The sequence below is a fragment of the Haliotis rubra genome, unplaced genomic scaffold, assembly GCF_003918875.1.
Source record: "Haliotis rubra isolate DU_JTF1 unplaced genomic scaffold, ASM391887v1 Scf24, whole genome shotgun sequence".
Classification (NCBI taxonomy): domain Eukaryota; kingdom Metazoa; phylum Mollusca; class Gastropoda; order Lepetellida; family Haliotidae; genus Haliotis; species Haliotis rubra.
Genome location: NW_025766447.1, coordinates 2,122,878 through 2,139,393, shown reverse-complemented (window position 1 = coordinate 2,139,393; position 16,516 = coordinate 2,122,878). Strand labels below are relative to the sequence as shown.

At 47.2% G+C, this 16,516-nt stretch overlaps 1 protein-coding gene across 2 annotated transcripts; it reads right to left on the bottom strand.

Annotated features, from left to right (window-relative positions):
- Positions 1–1,589: 1,589 nt before the first annotated feature.
- Positions 1,590–15,652, bottom strand: LOC124278620 (toll-like receptor 4). 2 transcript variants are annotated; one of them, XM_046714382.1, is made up of 3 exons: positions 14,554–15,652; positions 14,133–14,312; positions 1,590–4,654 (listed from the first exon to the last, which is right to left on the bottom strand). In XM_046714382.1, the coding sequence occupies exon 3, from the start codon at positions 4,560–4,562 to the stop codon at positions 1,902–1,904; it is 2,661 nt and encodes an 886-aa protein (XP_046570338.1). In that variant the 5' UTR covers positions 4,563–4,654; positions 14,133–14,312; positions 14,554–15,652; the 3' UTR covers positions 1,590–1,901. The 2 variants fall into 2 exon arrangements, with proteins under 2 accessions (XP_046570338.1, XP_046570337.1); XM_046714381.1 differs by lacking the exon at positions 14,554–15,652 and having other exon boundaries at positions 14,133–14,527.
- Between the last annotated feature and the right edge of the window lie 864 nt (positions 15,653–16,516).

Sequence of the window (16,516 nt, the reverse complement as noted above, 5' to 3'; positions counted from 1 at the left end):
ACTCAGATACAAGGAAATATGCAGAAGCAAAGAAGATATTCCCTTCACATGTGAACCACGTTCACCAGAGCAACAATCCATGGCACAGGATGACCAGTCAATCTGTGGGAATCAGACATTCGGCAATTTCAACATAAGTCTTGGGAAAGCAGAAACTGGTGGACTCTCATGGATTTCCTTATGTCATAAAGGTATCAGTCATGCTTTATAGTTTTATGTCTGAATATAAACGCTACTCAATAGCTCAGTCCTTAACCATTGGTTAATTGTTAACACTGATTCCACTCAAACAACAACTTTCAGAAAACCTATGGAGCTAAAGTGTACTGGCGCTGTAGTGTCCGGAATTCCACCACCACCTGTTCAGCCTCTGTCATACAGACTGGTGAGAAGTTTGAAGGTGGCATCCATCGGCACTGTCATCCTCCAACACCTGGTCAACTTACAACCATTAGGGTCAGAGTGGAGGTGATTATGATCTTTTGTTTAGCTAATTGCATTGATTAGTTACCGGTATTGCCTAAGGAGATTAAATGGATTAACCTAATCATGATTTAATTACCGGTAGCAGCTCGTTGCATTGGTTAGCTACCTATTTACTCATCCCATTGAGTAACTATATATTCTTTTATGATTTTAAAAGGTAAAAGACCAAGCTGTTACAGAACTGTATACATCAGGGATCACCATCGTTGAGAGAGCTCAACAGAAATACATTGACCCAGAGGCGCCAGGTGGACGACAGAAACAGACATCACTCATCAGGTTGGCAAACAGAACCCGAGAGAAACTCAGACCAAAGTTGGCGACCAGCCCCTTGGCATATACAGACTAATCCCTGAATTGCACAGAGAAGCCAGTCTGTTGCCCTTGCAAGTTCGGATGATTCAAGAAGGCCGACTTCGAACCTACCTGCGCAACTCTGCCACAGCTACACAGGAAGATATCTTCGAGGTCTGGAGAGGTTACAAGGATGGAGACCTATCGCTGGGTCAACTTTTGACCAGATGCAGCCAAGTCCATGGACCCATCAGCCGCTGACTTTATATCTAAGAACTGTTCCCTTGTTGGTATCATGCTAGAACCATTGAAAGTCTATTGTCTGTGTCGTTATTCTATTTAATACCCATTATGTAACTTCAGATTACACTAAAATTGAAAACAAATACATGGTCAAGCACGTTAATGGTACTGCTGTGTGTGCCGCAAGTGTACTGTAAGGACTTTTTTCTGTTTTCACTATATGTTACATGTCAATATAAATGTTCAAATATATTTCACGTATTCACAATTGTACGGGGTCATTTCAAGCAATCTCTGGCTGTTTCACTTAGCAACAACGGGGCCGTTTTGCACTGGGGCCGTTTTAGCCAAATTGGGGCCGTTTTAGCCAAGCAAAATTGGGGCCGTTTTGCCATGGGGCCGTTTTAGCCTGATCCCCCTATTTCCTGTGACCAGTGAAGATCCGGGTTATATAATTGATAGTCAGTAACCCATGCTTGTCATATAATAAGACTTACGGGATCGGGTGGTAAGGCTCGCTGACTTGGTTGACACATGTCATCGTATTCCAACTGCGTCGATTGGTGCTCATGCTGTTGATCACTGGATTGTCTTGTCCGGCCTCGATTATTTACAGATCACTGCCATATGGCTACAATATTGCTGAATGCGGCGTAAAACTAAACTCACTCACTCCTACTTCCTGATCAGTCAACGCAAAGCGAAATCCAAAACTAAACATACACATTTTGTATTTGTGTTGCCAATGGATTACGGTCGGCATGTTCCAAACATCTGAATATGACATTGACATGGTAACCTTATGTTTGCTAAATGTACTGTCTTCACGAACACTTAACAGCCATATACAAATGGTGAAGGCACTCTTCCACATACTATTAACTATGGACATTTGCATGGTCGTCGTGTTTTATTCTTCTCACAAGTTCCTCCCAGAAAGCCTCATCCCCTGTATAGGGCAGACATGGATACGCTTCCAGAAACACCGCCACCTCTGGCGGGAGGGATTCCTCATCCAGCACCTCCATGGCAACGGGGATGACAACAGCCTGTCGCGTTTCCATTCCGTGCATGACCGCCATATTGAATTCAAGTTCCCGATCTCTGCTTTCGAAGAAGTCCGAAGTTATCAGCGCCAAAGTTTTCTTGGAGCCCAACACAGCATGCTCAATGATTTCCCGAGTGCTCCTCCCGGACAGAAAGTCAACCTCACTGATTAGACAAGAAATATTATTTTCCTTAAATTTATCGAGTAGTTCTCCTTGTACAAACTGGCGCCAAGTAATGTCATCCTCATCATAGGACACAAAGACATCCCGCAGTCTATTGAAGGACGCAATGTAGTCTGTGGGGTAGAACGGGTTGAGGCGCCGCCTACCAGTGTAGTAAAGATAACGTAACTTCCAGCGTTTGTAGTAGACAACGCTAGCCATCGCTAGGATGAACAGGACCACGATGAACAAACTCAACACTATAGTGAAGAGAGTCTGGCCGTTGCACGTAAACCACAGGGATCTCGCCATGTTATCGAACTGCTCATATGGAATAAATGAACCATTCCTTATGAAACACAAGTTATTTCTAACAGACCGGATTCTGACGTTGGTACGTAGACTCCAGGTCACAAACTCTAGGTTGCCACAGTTGCATTCAAGTGATGGGTTGTCCGATATGTCGATGGTGATGTTGGTAAAAGCGGCTATTTCATCCAGATCCTGAAGCATATGGGTATCCAGCGTTACAAGTTCATTTCTGGATAAATCTAGGTATTTCAGTTTCGTCATATGTCCGATTCTTGCTCCGAGCTTGTTCAATGAATTTTCATCCAACTTCAACTGTTCCAAATTCACTAAATTACGGAACACAGTTTTCGGTAATTGGCGAATTCGGTTTTTGCTAAGGGTAAGAATTTGTAGATTTGCTTGTGATGAGAATATCTCGCCTTGTCCATCTAATGCCAGCGACCATCCCAGATTGTTGTCATGGAGATACAGGTGCGTGAGATTGGCCATGTCTTTGAAGAAGATGGGACTGACATCATTGCACTGGTTGGATGATAGGTCAAATAGCTCCAGATCGTGCAGACCGTACCAAGGACCACCCCAGCAATACAGTATATCTGTCGACATGTTAAGAGACCGAAGGGAATTGCTTGACGTGAATGTGAGATTTGGTAATGTGTATCCCAATCGTATGAAGTCTGCTCTCAGGGTATGAAGAGTTGGGGGCAATGGTATGATGACTATGTGAATACCATAGCCGTACATTGCATCTACATCGTCGTCGTCGTCACAAGGACCCTTTGAATCACTGGACATGTTGAAGTATTCTATGGCTCTGTCTGCTTTGTGTCGGGTCGGTTTGATAGTTCTTGGACTGTCGATACCCGTGTGTATTGTGCCACTGTGACAATATTCTGAAGTCGTTGACAGCTTGGCCATGGAGAACGTCTTGCGTTTCTCCGTCCGTGAATTGATTACTTGATGTCCCATATCCAGGAACTCTATATTTGGTAGTAAGATAATTCCTAGGAGGAAGTTGGCATCTATTAGTTTATTGCCCTTGATTGACAGATATCTGATTGTTCGTGGTAGGTTTAACATTGCCCTTTCGTCCAAACATGTAACCCAGTTGTGGTCAAGAGTAAGTGAGGTGAGCCTGGTCTTGCGAAGATGCTGGAAATATTGACCATATAAGGTCATGAACTCTCCCCTGTTGATTGTGTTTACCATAAGAACCTTTAAGGACGTGTTTATGAAACTCTCAGAAGCAATCATTAAATTTGGAAAACGAAAACGGCCGTTATCAGTCAAGTCTAATACTTCTAACGTTGGCAATGCGTTGAATGCCCGAGGATGTATATGCGCTATACCACATTCGGAAATGTTCAGTTTCAGCGGATGGCTGGTGTTGATGTTTTCAAACATGTTTTCAGTGATATTATACATATAGCAGTAGCCAGCAAACCCGCTAAAATCAAGTTCTTGAAGATTTACAACTGTTTGAAAAGCCTTCCCAAAATGAAGTGTGAAAATCGAGTCTGAACGGAAAACCCGGAGCGCCACGAGACCCGTCAAGTCAGGGTAGTTTGTAGCTCGTGCCAATGTGGCGTCATCAGTATTGTTCTGAATATCTAGTACCTGCAGCTTCGTCAACTCCGAGAAGACACCGACTGGATATGAGTCATTGTTGAGGTGCAAGTGGTTACTTGCCAAGTATAAACGCTCCAATGACCCAAGACCATGCAGGGCACTCCTTTCAAGTTGAGTTAGCGAATTGAAGGATAGGTCAAGGTCACGTAGGAGAGATAACTCGAGGAACGTGTTGTTCTCTAAGATAGTGATGTTGTTGTGTTTAAGATCCAGATGCTGGGTTGTTATTGGGATGTCTTGAGGCACCGAGGTCAGGTTCTTGTTTGAGCAGTCGACAGTTACCTCCCCTTTGATGTTATGATGACATGTACACGGCCATGGGCATGACCAGGCACCTTGCCAGAGAACGGCTATTATCATCCATACAGTTAACGTATTTCTCTCCATGGCCAACGGGAATTCGTGGATTCCTACGATACTGAAGAATTGTTACCGTTGGTCCACTCGGAAATCGTCCAGGGCTTTTTTTAATGTCACATCTGAAATGGAACGTTCAGGCTTAAATATTCCCAGATGGAATATAAAACGGCGTATTACATCCCTTTAAGCAATAATACAGCAATACACCACAAAAGGGCCTCACATAACAACAGAAGCAACAACCATATTGATAATGAGACACAAAAGGGTCACCAGTCTCATTATCACCGCATCCCATTGGGTACCGATTGAAAACTGAGTGAACATAGGCCCAACTTAAATAAAGTCATTAACAAAAGGGAATCATCACATATGCTACATTGTTGAGCTGGACCGAATCCCAAGAAACCTCAAGGATTTAAGCTACTGGACACGTTACCCATCCACCTACTCTCCCCACCGACCAGGCTAGTTCACCTGATTTGTGACCTATGTGTTATACACATAGTCAAGTGCCACAGTACTTAACCCATCTCGGGGATCAAACCTAGAATCAAGAACACTTTACCCACCCAACTACCCCGCCACCCATGGAACAAGCTGCTCCAAACTGAAGTCTCGATGACCTGTTTAAACTGTGTACTGTGCAGGCTGAGCTCCAGTACCTGCTTGTTTACCTAGTCCACAAGGCCATACCACACAGAAGCGGCACGTATCCAGCTGTTTTTAGTGTGTAAAGGCAATGAAAGCAAAGGCAGACAACCAACCGCCACCCCCCCCTAAAGAGTATCTCGTCTACAATTTCACTGAGAAATTTCAGGTAAAAGGGCAGACTTAAAGATTTCGTATTTTTCGGCTCAAGTTTCATTTGGTTTGAAAAAACACAACGCGGCATTTGTTAACTTGCACGGTTTGAATTTCTAGGTTTTCAATCGTGTTTGGTACGGATACGCCCGTCCGAGAAAAGGTATAACCACTGATATGGTCGAAGCATTGTACCCCGATGAGTGAGGATGGTTTTATGCAGCTTCAAACAATATTCCAGCAATATCACGGCGGGGGACACAAAAAATGGGCTGAACACGTTGAGTGTCTCCCTGTATGTGTGGCTCCTGTGTCTCCCCTGTACTATGTGTCTCCCCTGTATGTGTGTCTCCCCTGTATGTGTGCTACGTGTGTCTCTCCCTGTATGTATGCTACTGTGTGTCTCCCTGTATGTATGCTGGCTGTGTGTCTCCCTGTATGTGTGCTACGTGTGTCTCCCTGTATGTGTGCTACGTGTGTCTCCCTGTATGTGTGCTACGTGTGTCTCCCCTGTATGTGTGCTACGTGTGTCTCCCCTGTATGTGCCTGTGTGCTCCCGTGTGTCTCCCTCCCTGTGTGCTACGTGTGTCTCCCCTGTATGTGGCTAGTGTGTCTCCTGTATGTGTGCTACGTGTGCCTCCCTGTATGTGTGTGTCTATGTGTGTGTGTGTCTCCCTGTGTGTGTGTGCTCCCTGTGTCTCCCCTGTATGTGGCTACGTGTGTCTCCCTGTATGTGTGCTACGTGTGTCTCCCTGTATGTGGCTCGTGTGTGTCCGTGTGCTATGTGTGTGTGTGTCTCCCTGTGTGTCCTGTGTGTGTGTCTCCCTGTGTGTGTGCTACGTGTGTCTCCCCTGTATGTGTGCTGTGTGTGTCTCCCTGTATGTGTGCTGTGTGTGTCTCCCTGTGTGTGTGTGTGTGTCTCCCTGTGTGTGTGTGTGTGTGTCTCCCTGTGTGTGTGCTACTGTGTGTCTCCCCTGTATGTGTGCTGTGTGTGTGTCTCCCCTGTGTGTGTGCTGTGTGTCTCCCCTGTGTGTGTGTCTCCTGTGTGTGTGTGTCTCCCTGTGTGTGTGCTGTGTGTCTCTGTGTGTGTGTGCTGTGTGTGTGTCTCCTGTGTGTGCTGTGTGTCTCCCCTGTGTGTGTGTGTGTGTGTCTGTGTGTGTGTGTGTCTGTGTGTGTCTCCCTGTGTGTGTCTGTGTGTCTCCTGTGTGTGTGCTGTGTGTGTCTCCTGTGTGTGTGTGTCTCCTGTGTGTGTGTGTCTGTGTGTGTGTCTGTGTGTGTGTCCTGTGTGTGTGTGTGTGTGTGTGTGTGTCTCCCTGTGTGTGTGCCTGTGTGTGTCTCCCCTGTATGTGTGCTGTGTGTGTCCTGTGTGTGTGTGTGTCTGTGTCTGTGTGTGTGTGTGTGTGTGTCTGTGTGTGTGTGTGTGTGTGTCTGTGTGTGTGTGTGTGTGTGTGTGTCCTCTGTGTGTGCTGTGTGTGTGTCTCCTGTGTGTGTGTGTCTGTGTGTGTGTGTCTGTGTCTCCTGTGTGTCTGTGTGTGTCTCCTCTGTGTGTGTCTCCTGTGTGTGTGTGTGTCTCCTGTGTGTGCCGTGTGTCTCCACTGTGTGTGTGTGTGTGTGTCTGTGTGTGTGCTGTGTGTCTCCCATGTGTGTGTGTGTGTGTGTGTGTGTATGTGTGCTGTGTGTGTCTCCCTGTGTGTGTGCTGTGTGTCTCCCTCCCTGTGTGTGTGTGTGTCTCTCTGTGTGTGCTGTGTGTGTCCCCTGTGTGTGTGTGCTACGTGTGTCTCTCCTGTATGTGGCTGTGTCTCCTGTGTGTGTGCTGTGTGTCTCCCTGTATGTGTGCTCTGTGTGTGTCTCCTGTGTGTGTGCTACGTGTGTCTCCCTATGTGTGCTGTGTGTGTCTCCTGTGTGTGTGTCTCCCTGTGTGTGCTCGTGTGTCCCTGTATGTGTGTACGTGTCTCCCTGTGTGTGTGCTACTGTGTGTCTCTCCCTGTATGTGTGCTACGTGTGTCTCCCTGTATGTGTGCTACGTGTGTCTCCCTGTATGTGTGCTGTGTGTGTCTCCTATGTGTGTCCCCTGTGTGCTACGTGTGTCTCCCCTGTATGTGCTGCTACGTGTGTCTCCCTGTGTGTGTCCCTGTGTGTGTCTCCCCTGTATGTGTGTGTGTCTCATGTGTGTGTCCCTGTGTGTGCTAGTGTTGTGTGTGGCTCGTGTGTCTCCTGTATGTGTGCTAATGTGTGTCTCCCTGTATGTGTGCTACGTGTGTCTCCCTGTATGTGTGCTGTGTGTCTCCCTGTATGTGTGCTACGTGTGTCTCCCCTGTATGTGTGCTACGTGTGTCTCCCCTGTATGTGTGCTACGTGTGTCTCCCCTGTATGTGGCTACGTGTGTCTCCCCTGTATGTGTGCTGTGTGTGTCTCCCTGTATGTGTGCTACGTGTGTCTCCCCTGTATGTGTGTGTGTACGTGTGTCTCCCTGTATGTCTGCTATGTGTGTGTGTCTCCCTGTATGTGTGCTCGTGTGTCTCCCTGTATGTGGCTCGTGTGTCTCCCTGTATGTGTGTGCTCGTGTGTCTCCCTGTATGTGTGCTACGTGTGTCTCCCTGTATGTATGTGGCTCGTGTGTCTCCCCTGTATGTGCTACCCTGTGTGTCTCCCCTGTATGTGTGCTACGTGTGTCTCCCTGTGTGTGCTACGTGTGTCTCCCTGTATGTGTGTGTGTCTCCTGTATGTGTGTGTCTCTCCCCTGTATGTGTGCTCCCTGTGTGCTACGTGTGTCCCTGTATGTGTGTGCTACGTGTGTCTCCTGTATGTGTGCTCGTGTGTCTCCCTGTATGTGTGTCTGTGTGTCTCCCCTGTATGTGGCTACGTGTGTCTCCCTGTATGTGTGCTACGTGTGTCTCCCTGTATGTGTGCTCGTGTGTCTCCCTGTATGTGTGCTACGTGTGTCTCCCTGTATGTGGCTGTGTGTCTCCCTGTATGTGTGCTACGTGTGTCTCCCTGTATGTGGCTACGTGTGTCTCCCTGTGTGTGTGCTACGTGTGTCTCCCTGTATGTGCTCGTGTGTCCCCCATGTATGTGGCTACGTGTGTCCCCTGTATGTGTGCTACGTGTGTCTCCCTGTATGTATGTGTGCTACGTGTGTCTCCCTGTATGTGTGCTACGTGTGTCTCCCTGTATGTGTGCTACGTGTGTCTCCTGTATGTATGTGTGTCTCCCTGTGTGTCTCTCTGTGTGTCTCCCTGTGTGTGCTCTCTCCCTGTGTATGTGTGTCTCCCCTGTATGTGGCTCGTGTGTCTCCCTGTGTGTGTGGCTACGTGTGTCCCTCCCTGTATGTGGCCTGTGTGTCTCCCTGTATGTGGCTGTGTGTCTCCCTGTATGTGTGCTACGTGTGTCTCCCCTGTATGTGTGCTACGTGTGTCTCCCTGTATGTGTGCTATGTGTCTCCCTGTATGTGCCTGTGTGTCTCCCCTGTCCCTGTGTGCTACGTGTGTCTCCCCCTGTGTGTGTGTCTCCCTGTATGTGTGTGTCTCCCTGTATGTGCTCGTGTGTCTCCCTGTATGTGTGCTACGTGTGTCTCCCTGTGTGTGCCTGTGTGTCTCCCTGTATGTGTGCTACTGTGTCTCTCCCTGTATGTGTGTGTCTCCCTGTATGTGTGTGTCTCCCTGTATGTGCTCGTGTGTCTCCCTGTATGTGTGCTCGTGTGTCTCCCTGTATGTGTGCTACGTGTGTCTCCCCTGTATGTGTGCTGTGTGTGTCTCCCCTGTATGTGTGCCTGTGTGTCTCCCTGTGTGTGTGTGCTCATGTGTGTGTCTCCCTGTATGTGTGCTCGTGTGTCTCCCTGTATGTGTGTCTACGTGTGTCTCCCTGTGTGTGTGCTAATGTGTGTGTCTCCCTGTATGTGGCTGTGTGTCTCTCTGTGTGTGTGTGTGTGTCCCTGTGTGTGGCTGTGTGTGTGTCTCCTGTGTGTGTCCCTGTGTGTGTGTGCTGTGTGTGTCTCCCTGTGTGTGTGTGTGTGTCTCTCCTGTGTGTGTCCTGTGTGTGTGTGTGTGTGTGTGTGTCTGTGTGTGTGTCTCCCTGTGTGTGTCTCTGTGTGTCTCCCTGTGTGTGTGTCTGTGTGTGTGTCTCCTGTGTGTCTCCGTGTGTCTCCTGTGTGTGTGTGTGTCTCCTGTGTGTGTGTGTGTGTGTCTCCTGTGTGTGTGTCTGTGTGTGTCCTGTGTGTGTCTGTGTGTGTGTCCCTGTGTCTCCTCTGTGTGTCTCCTGTGTGTGTGTGTGTGTCTCCCTGTGTGTGTGTCTGTGTGTCTGTGTGTCCTGTGTGTGTGTGTGTGTGTCTCCTGTGTGTGTGCTGTGTGTGTCTCCTGTGTGTGTGTGTGTGTGTCTCTCTGTGGTGCTGTGTGTCTGTGTGTGTGTGTGTGTGTGTCCCCTGTGTGTGTGTGTGTGTCTGTGTGTGTGTGTGTCCGTGTGTGTGTGTGTGTGTCCTGTGTGTCTCCCATGTGTCTGTGTGTGTGTGTCTGTGTGTGTGTGTCCTGTGTGTGTGTGTGTGTGTCCCCTGTGTGTGTGTGTGTCCTGTGTGTGTGTGTGTGTGTCCTGTGTGTGTGTGTGTGTGTCTGTGTGTCTGTGTGTCTGTGTGTGTCCTCTGTCTGTGTGTGTCTGTGTGTGTCTCTGTGTGTGTGTGTGTGTGTCTCTGTGTGCTGTGTCTCCCTGTGTGTGTGTCTCCTGTGTGTGTGTGTGTGTGTGTGTGTGTGTGTCTGTGTGTGTGTCCTGTGTGTGTGTGTGTGTGTGTGTGTCCTGTGTGTGTGTGTGTGTGTCTGTGTGTGTGTGTGTGTGTCTGTTTCCTGTGTGTGTGTGTGTGTCTCTGTGTGTGTGTGTGTGTGTGTCTCTGTGTGTGTGTGTGTGTGTGTCCTGTGTGTCTCCTGTGTGTGTGTCTGTGTGTGTGTGTGTGTGTCTCCTGTGTGTCTCCCTGTGTGTGTGTGTGTGTGTGTGTGTCCTGTGTGTGTGTCTCCTGTGTGTGTGTGTGTGTGTGTGTGTGTGTGTGTCCCTGTGTGTGTGTGTGTCTGTGTGTGTGTGTGTGTGTCTCTGTGTGTGTGTGCCACTTGTGTGTGTCCCTGTGTGTGTCCTGTGTGTGTCCTCTCCTGTGTGTGTCGTGTGTCTGTGTGTGTGTGTGTGTCTCCTGTGTGTGTGTGTGTGTGTGTGTGTGTGTGTGTGTGTCTGTGTGTGTGTGTGTGTGTGTGTCCTGTGTGTGTGTCCCCTGTGTGTGTGCTGTGTGTGTGTGTGTGTGTGTGTGTGTGTCTCCTGTGTGTGTGTGTGTGTGTGTGTGTGTGTGTGTGTGTGTGTGTGTGTGTGTGTGTGTGTGTGTCTGTGTGTGTGTGTGTGTGTCTGTGTGTCTCTGTGTGTGTGTCTGTGTCTGTGTGTGTGTGTCTCCTGTGTGTGTGCTGTGTGTCTCCTGTGTGTGTGTGTGTCTCCTGTGTGTGTGTGTGTCTGTGTGTGTGTGTGTGTATGTGTGTGTGTCTGTGTGTATGTCCTCTGTGTGTGTGTGTGTGTGTGCTGTGTGTGTCCCTGTGTGTGTGTGTCTGTGTGTGTCTCCCTGTGTGTGTCCTGTGTGTCTCCCTTCCTGTGTGTGTGTGTCTGTGTGTGTGTGTGTCCTGTGTGTGTGTGTCCTGTGTGTGTGTGTGTGTGTGTGTGTGTCATGTGTCTGTGTGTGTGTGTCCTGTGTGTGTGTGTGTGTGTCCCCTGTATGTGTGCTCGTGTGTCTCCCCTGTATGTGTGCCTCTGTGTGTCTCCCTGTGTGTGTGCTGTGTGTCTCCTGTGTGTGTGTGTCGTGTGTCTCCTGTGTGTGTCCTGTGTGTGTGTCTCCCCTGTGTGTGTGCCTGTGTGTCTCCCTGTGTGTCTGTGTGTCTCCCCTGTGTGGCCTGTGTCTCTGTGTGTGTGTCGTGTGTCTCCCTGTATGTGTGTGTGTCTCCCTGTATGTGTGTGCTTACGTGTGTCTCCCTGTATGTGTGCTGTGTGTGTGTCTCCCCTGTATGTGTGCCTGTGTGTCTCCCCTGTATGTGTGCTCTGTGTGTCTCCCTGTGTGTGTGCTGTGTGTGTGTCCCCTGTATGTGTGCTGTGTGTCCCTGTGTGTGTGTACGTGTGTCTCCCTGTATGTGTGCTACGTGTGTCTCCCCTGTATGTGTGCTGTGTGTCTATATGTGGCTCATTGTGTCTCCCGTGTATGTGTGCTCGTGTGTCTCCCTGTGTGTGGCTCGTGTGTCTCCCTGTGTGTGTCTCCTGTATGTGGTGTGTGTCCCTGTATGTGTGCTACGTGTGTCTCCCTGTATGTGTGCTACGTGTGTCTCCCTGTATGTGTGCTACGTGTGTCTCCCTGTATGTGGCTCGTGTGTCTCCCTGTATGTGGCTCGTGTGTCTCCCTGTATGTGGCTACGTGTGTCTCCCTGTATGTGGCTCGTGTGTCTCCCTGTATGTGGCTCGTGTGTCTCCTAATATGTGGCTCGTGTGTCTCCTAATATGTGTGCTACGTGTGTCTCCCTGTATGTGTGCTACGTGTGTCACCCTGTATGTGTGCTACGTGTGTCTCCCTGTATGTGGCTCGTGTGTCTCCCTGTATGTGTGCTACGTGTGTCTCCCTGTATGTGTGCTACGTGTGTCTCCCTGTATGTGTGCTACGTGTGTCTCCCTGTATGTGTGCTAAGTGTGTCTCCCTGTATGTGGCTCGTGTGTCTCCCTGTATGTGGCTCGTGTGTCTCCCTGTATGTGGCTAGTGTCTCCCTGTATGTGGCTCGTGTGTCTCCCTGTATGTGGCTCGTGTGTCTCCCTGTATGTGTGCTACGTGTGTCTCCCTGTATGTGTGGCTCGTGTGTCTCCCTGTATGTGGCTAGTGTCTCCCTGTATGTGGATCGTCTGTCTCCCTGTATGTGGCTCGTGTGTCTTCCTGTATGTGGCTCGTGTGTCTCCCTGTATGTGGCTCGTGTGTCTCCGAATATGTGGCTACGTGTGTCTCCCTGTATGTGTTACGTGTGTCTCCCTGTATGTGTGCTACGTGTGTCTCCCAGTGACACTACTATGCCTTGAGTGACACAACTATACCTTCAGTGACACAACTATACCTTCAGTGACACAACTATACCCTTAGTGACACTACTATGCCTTGAGTGACACAACTATACCTTCAGTGACACAACTATACCTTCAGTGACACAACTATACCCTTAGTGACACTACTATACCTTCAGTGACAGTACTATGCCTTCAGTGACACAACTATACCTTCAAGGTCACAACTATACCCTTATGACACAACTATGCCTTAGTGACACAACTATGCCTTCAGTGACACTACTATGCCTTCAGTAACACAACTATACCTTCAGTGACACAACTATACCTCCAGAGACACTACTATACCTTAGTGACACAACTATACCTTCAGTGACACAACTATACCTTCAGGGTCACAACTATACCTTCAAGGTCACAACTATACCCTTAGTGACACAACTGTGCCTTCAGTGACACTACTATGCCTGACACACAACTATACCTTCAGTGACACAACTATACCTTACCTGCTATGCCTTCAGTGACACAACTATGCCTTCAGTGACACAACTATACCTTCAGTGACACAACTATACCTTCAGTGACACTACTATACCTTCAGTGACAGAACTATGCCTTCAGTGACACAACTATACCTTCAGAGACACAACTATACCTTCAGTGACACTACTATACCTTCAGTGACACAACTATACCTCCAGTGACACTACTATACCTCCAGTGACACTACTATACCTCCAGTGACACTACTATACCTTCAGAGACACAACTATACCTCCAGTGACACTACTTTACCTTCAGTGACACAACTATACCTCCAGTGACACACCTATGCCTTCAGAGACACAACTATACCTTCAGAGACACTACTATGCCTTCAGAGACACTACTATGCCTTCAGAGACACACTACTATACCTTCAGTGACACAAATATACCTTCAGTGACACAACTATACCTTCAGTGACACACCTTTACCTTCAGAGACACACCTATGCCTTCAGAGACACAACTATACCTTCAGAGACACACCTTTACCTTCAGTGACACTACTATACCTCCAGTGACACAACTGTACCTTCAGTGTCACAACTGTGCCTTCAGTGAAACAACTATGCTTTCAGTGATGTAACTATTCCTTCAGTGAGACAACTATGCTTTCAGTGACACTACTATACCTCCAGTGACACAACTATACCTTCAGAGACACAAATATACCTCCAGTGACACACCTATGCCTTCAGAGACACAACTATACCTTCAGAGACACACCTTTACCTCCAGTGACACTACCATACCTCCAGTGACACAACTATACCTTCAGAGACACAAATATACCTTCAGTGACACTACTATACCTCCAGTGACACAACTGTACCTTCAGTGTCACAACTGTGCCTTCAGTGAAACAACTATGCTTTCAGTGATGTAACTATTCCTTCAGTGAGACAACTATGCTTTCAGTGACACTACCATACCTCCAGTGACACAAATATACCTTCAGTGACACAAATATACCTTCAGTGACACAAATATACCTTCAGTGACACTACTATACCTTCAGTGACACTACTATACCTTCAGTGACACAACTGTGCCTTCAGTGATGTAACTATGCCTTCAGTGACACAATTTTACCCCCATTCGTGAGGCATTTACACTGTGGTGACTTTACTATCACGCTGATGAAAACACCGTCCTTATTTAGACTATACGTTCTTATTTGGGTGCGCAGAAAACATACCTTGTTGTCTGCTGCCGAACAGTTCCCGCCTGGCGTGTAGCGTGGAGTGCAGGATGACAATATGCCCCAGTAGCGACAGTGTGGTGAGTGCACTGCTCGTCCCATGCTTATAGAGATAGTCCTCGTTTATTGTGTATACTGCCACGCTACGGTTTTTGTGGTACCCTCGAAAACAGTCCGCTTCAACAGAATGAGATTGAAGTGGGTGTTACCGGTTTATATATATAAACCTACCATGCATATCAACCTGTGATAACGTACTTACATTGCCGATGCTGACTGCGGTGTTGCAGTAATAACGACGCAGAAAATGCTCGTTCGATTATTAATACACGTGTTACGGACTACACACTACTGGCTGGCCTACATGCTATGTGATGGTTCCCTAACTGCATGCATGAGTGACTATAATAGTGCTTACGGTGACGCCAGTAGGATGTTCAGAAACGTCAACAGACGGTTAGGTGATTGAAAACAAATCCTATCTGCATTTGCTGTTGCAACGTGTTACCATTCCGTGCAGTTACTGCGTCCACATAATTTTATGGACGGTGCAGCAGTGACATCACAATTGTTCACGAGGTGTACTCCAAATACAATGGGGCATCTGCCTTTGAAGATTCTGTTTCGGACTCCGTTGTCACCCCCGGGTTTCAGATTCACCAGGAAATACTATGTATGACCAGTTGTAACACAGTTTCCGTGCATGAGAGTTCATTCACACTGTGCTATTGCAACTTCTATTGTGCAGATTTTATTGAATTGAACTTTCTTTAAATAACTGCGAAACAGTTCAACATACTTCTTGATATTTCGAATTTATAGCGATGTTTTCAGTCTCATACTGACATTGAGACAAGGGAGTTTCCATGACTGTTTCTTCGTGTGAGTGAGTAAGTCACTTATCGGATCTCAGATATTGTATAGACAAGGACATATGCTTGTTTTGACTGACTACGCACATGTATATCATGTGGATCGATATATTTATGTAACCATACAGTCTGACCCGCCTCAAGCCCAACCATCGTCCAGCAAATTGTGGATTGACATTCGCTGTATGTTGTGTATGTTGACTGTATAATTAGGAAATATGCTATTTGAAAGTCCGAATTATGGATTGTCTGTCCTAAGTTAATACATTGTGTTAATCTCAAACTTTCGGCATGGAACCTACGGAATTCGTCCACGGGGGCAATTCCGAGTAGGTTATTCTATATGTTTATACGATACAAAAAGCAAACAACATCATAAACCCAACCCGACAGAAATATAAAAATTCCAACGAAAACAAACATAGGAAATGTTTGTTGTCTGGAAATGTTTGTTGAGAAATGTTTATTGAGATGAAGTTTCCAAATCAATTATGACCTCATGCACACTGAATGACGTCATTTTCTATTCTTGTCATTGATGCATTGTGTCGTATCACTGATTCAACTGACCACATAGCACAAAGAATCGCTAACATGTGCCAATATCGGATAGCTATTACACATTAGCATTCTACACTTATCGGTAAACCATTCATCATCAAAAGCCTTCACGGGAGATATCGTTACAATGAAAAGGAAGCCCAATGGTTACAGATCATTGTGGCGTCACCAGCTACCATGACGTAACAATAAAATGATATTAACTGTCTCCCTGCAACTGAAGATTGTCCTTTGATCAAATATGAAGCGAAACGATTCATGCACCGTGGGAATCGATTTGGGGTGAAATAATAACCGCCAAGCGAGGAGTTCTGATAACCACCTAGGTAGTTATTATCATATAATCCCCTAGGGCGGTAACCAGACCCTTGAGAGGTCATTCACAAAAAATATTAACCCCAGATATTGAAACGATAATAAACCCACGTGGTATATGGGTGCATAACATCCGATCACAACGTCCTATAATGCTGCGACGTCAACGAAATGCTGCACGCCTGACATGGTCAAGACAACGTCTAACTAAGACCTCTTCACAGTGGGGAGATTACATCTGGAGGACCATCAGCAATCAGTGTATGTCAGTGATCTGAAGTTCAACGAAGTAAAAAATGTACCACAAAACACGGTAAATCCGAGAAACGATAGAAATTGACGGTAGCTGTAAATGTTAACTGACTAAGCCACAAGCGCACTGAGCCAATTCCTCACGCGCTATCTCACGGGGACTCACGTGACCTGATGCCGAAGGAGAATCAGTGATGCACTGAAACTTGTAAGCGCACATATCAACGCTGGTCGACACTTCCATCGACTCGTGTTGATGTATTTGATATCAGGTGACAGAAGGGCGAGATTTTCTATTTGTCATGAGAACACGTTCAGAGATAGACGGATCTCAGTGCTATCCGACAAGTCTATGGCACTGGAGAGTTGGTCTCTGTTTTC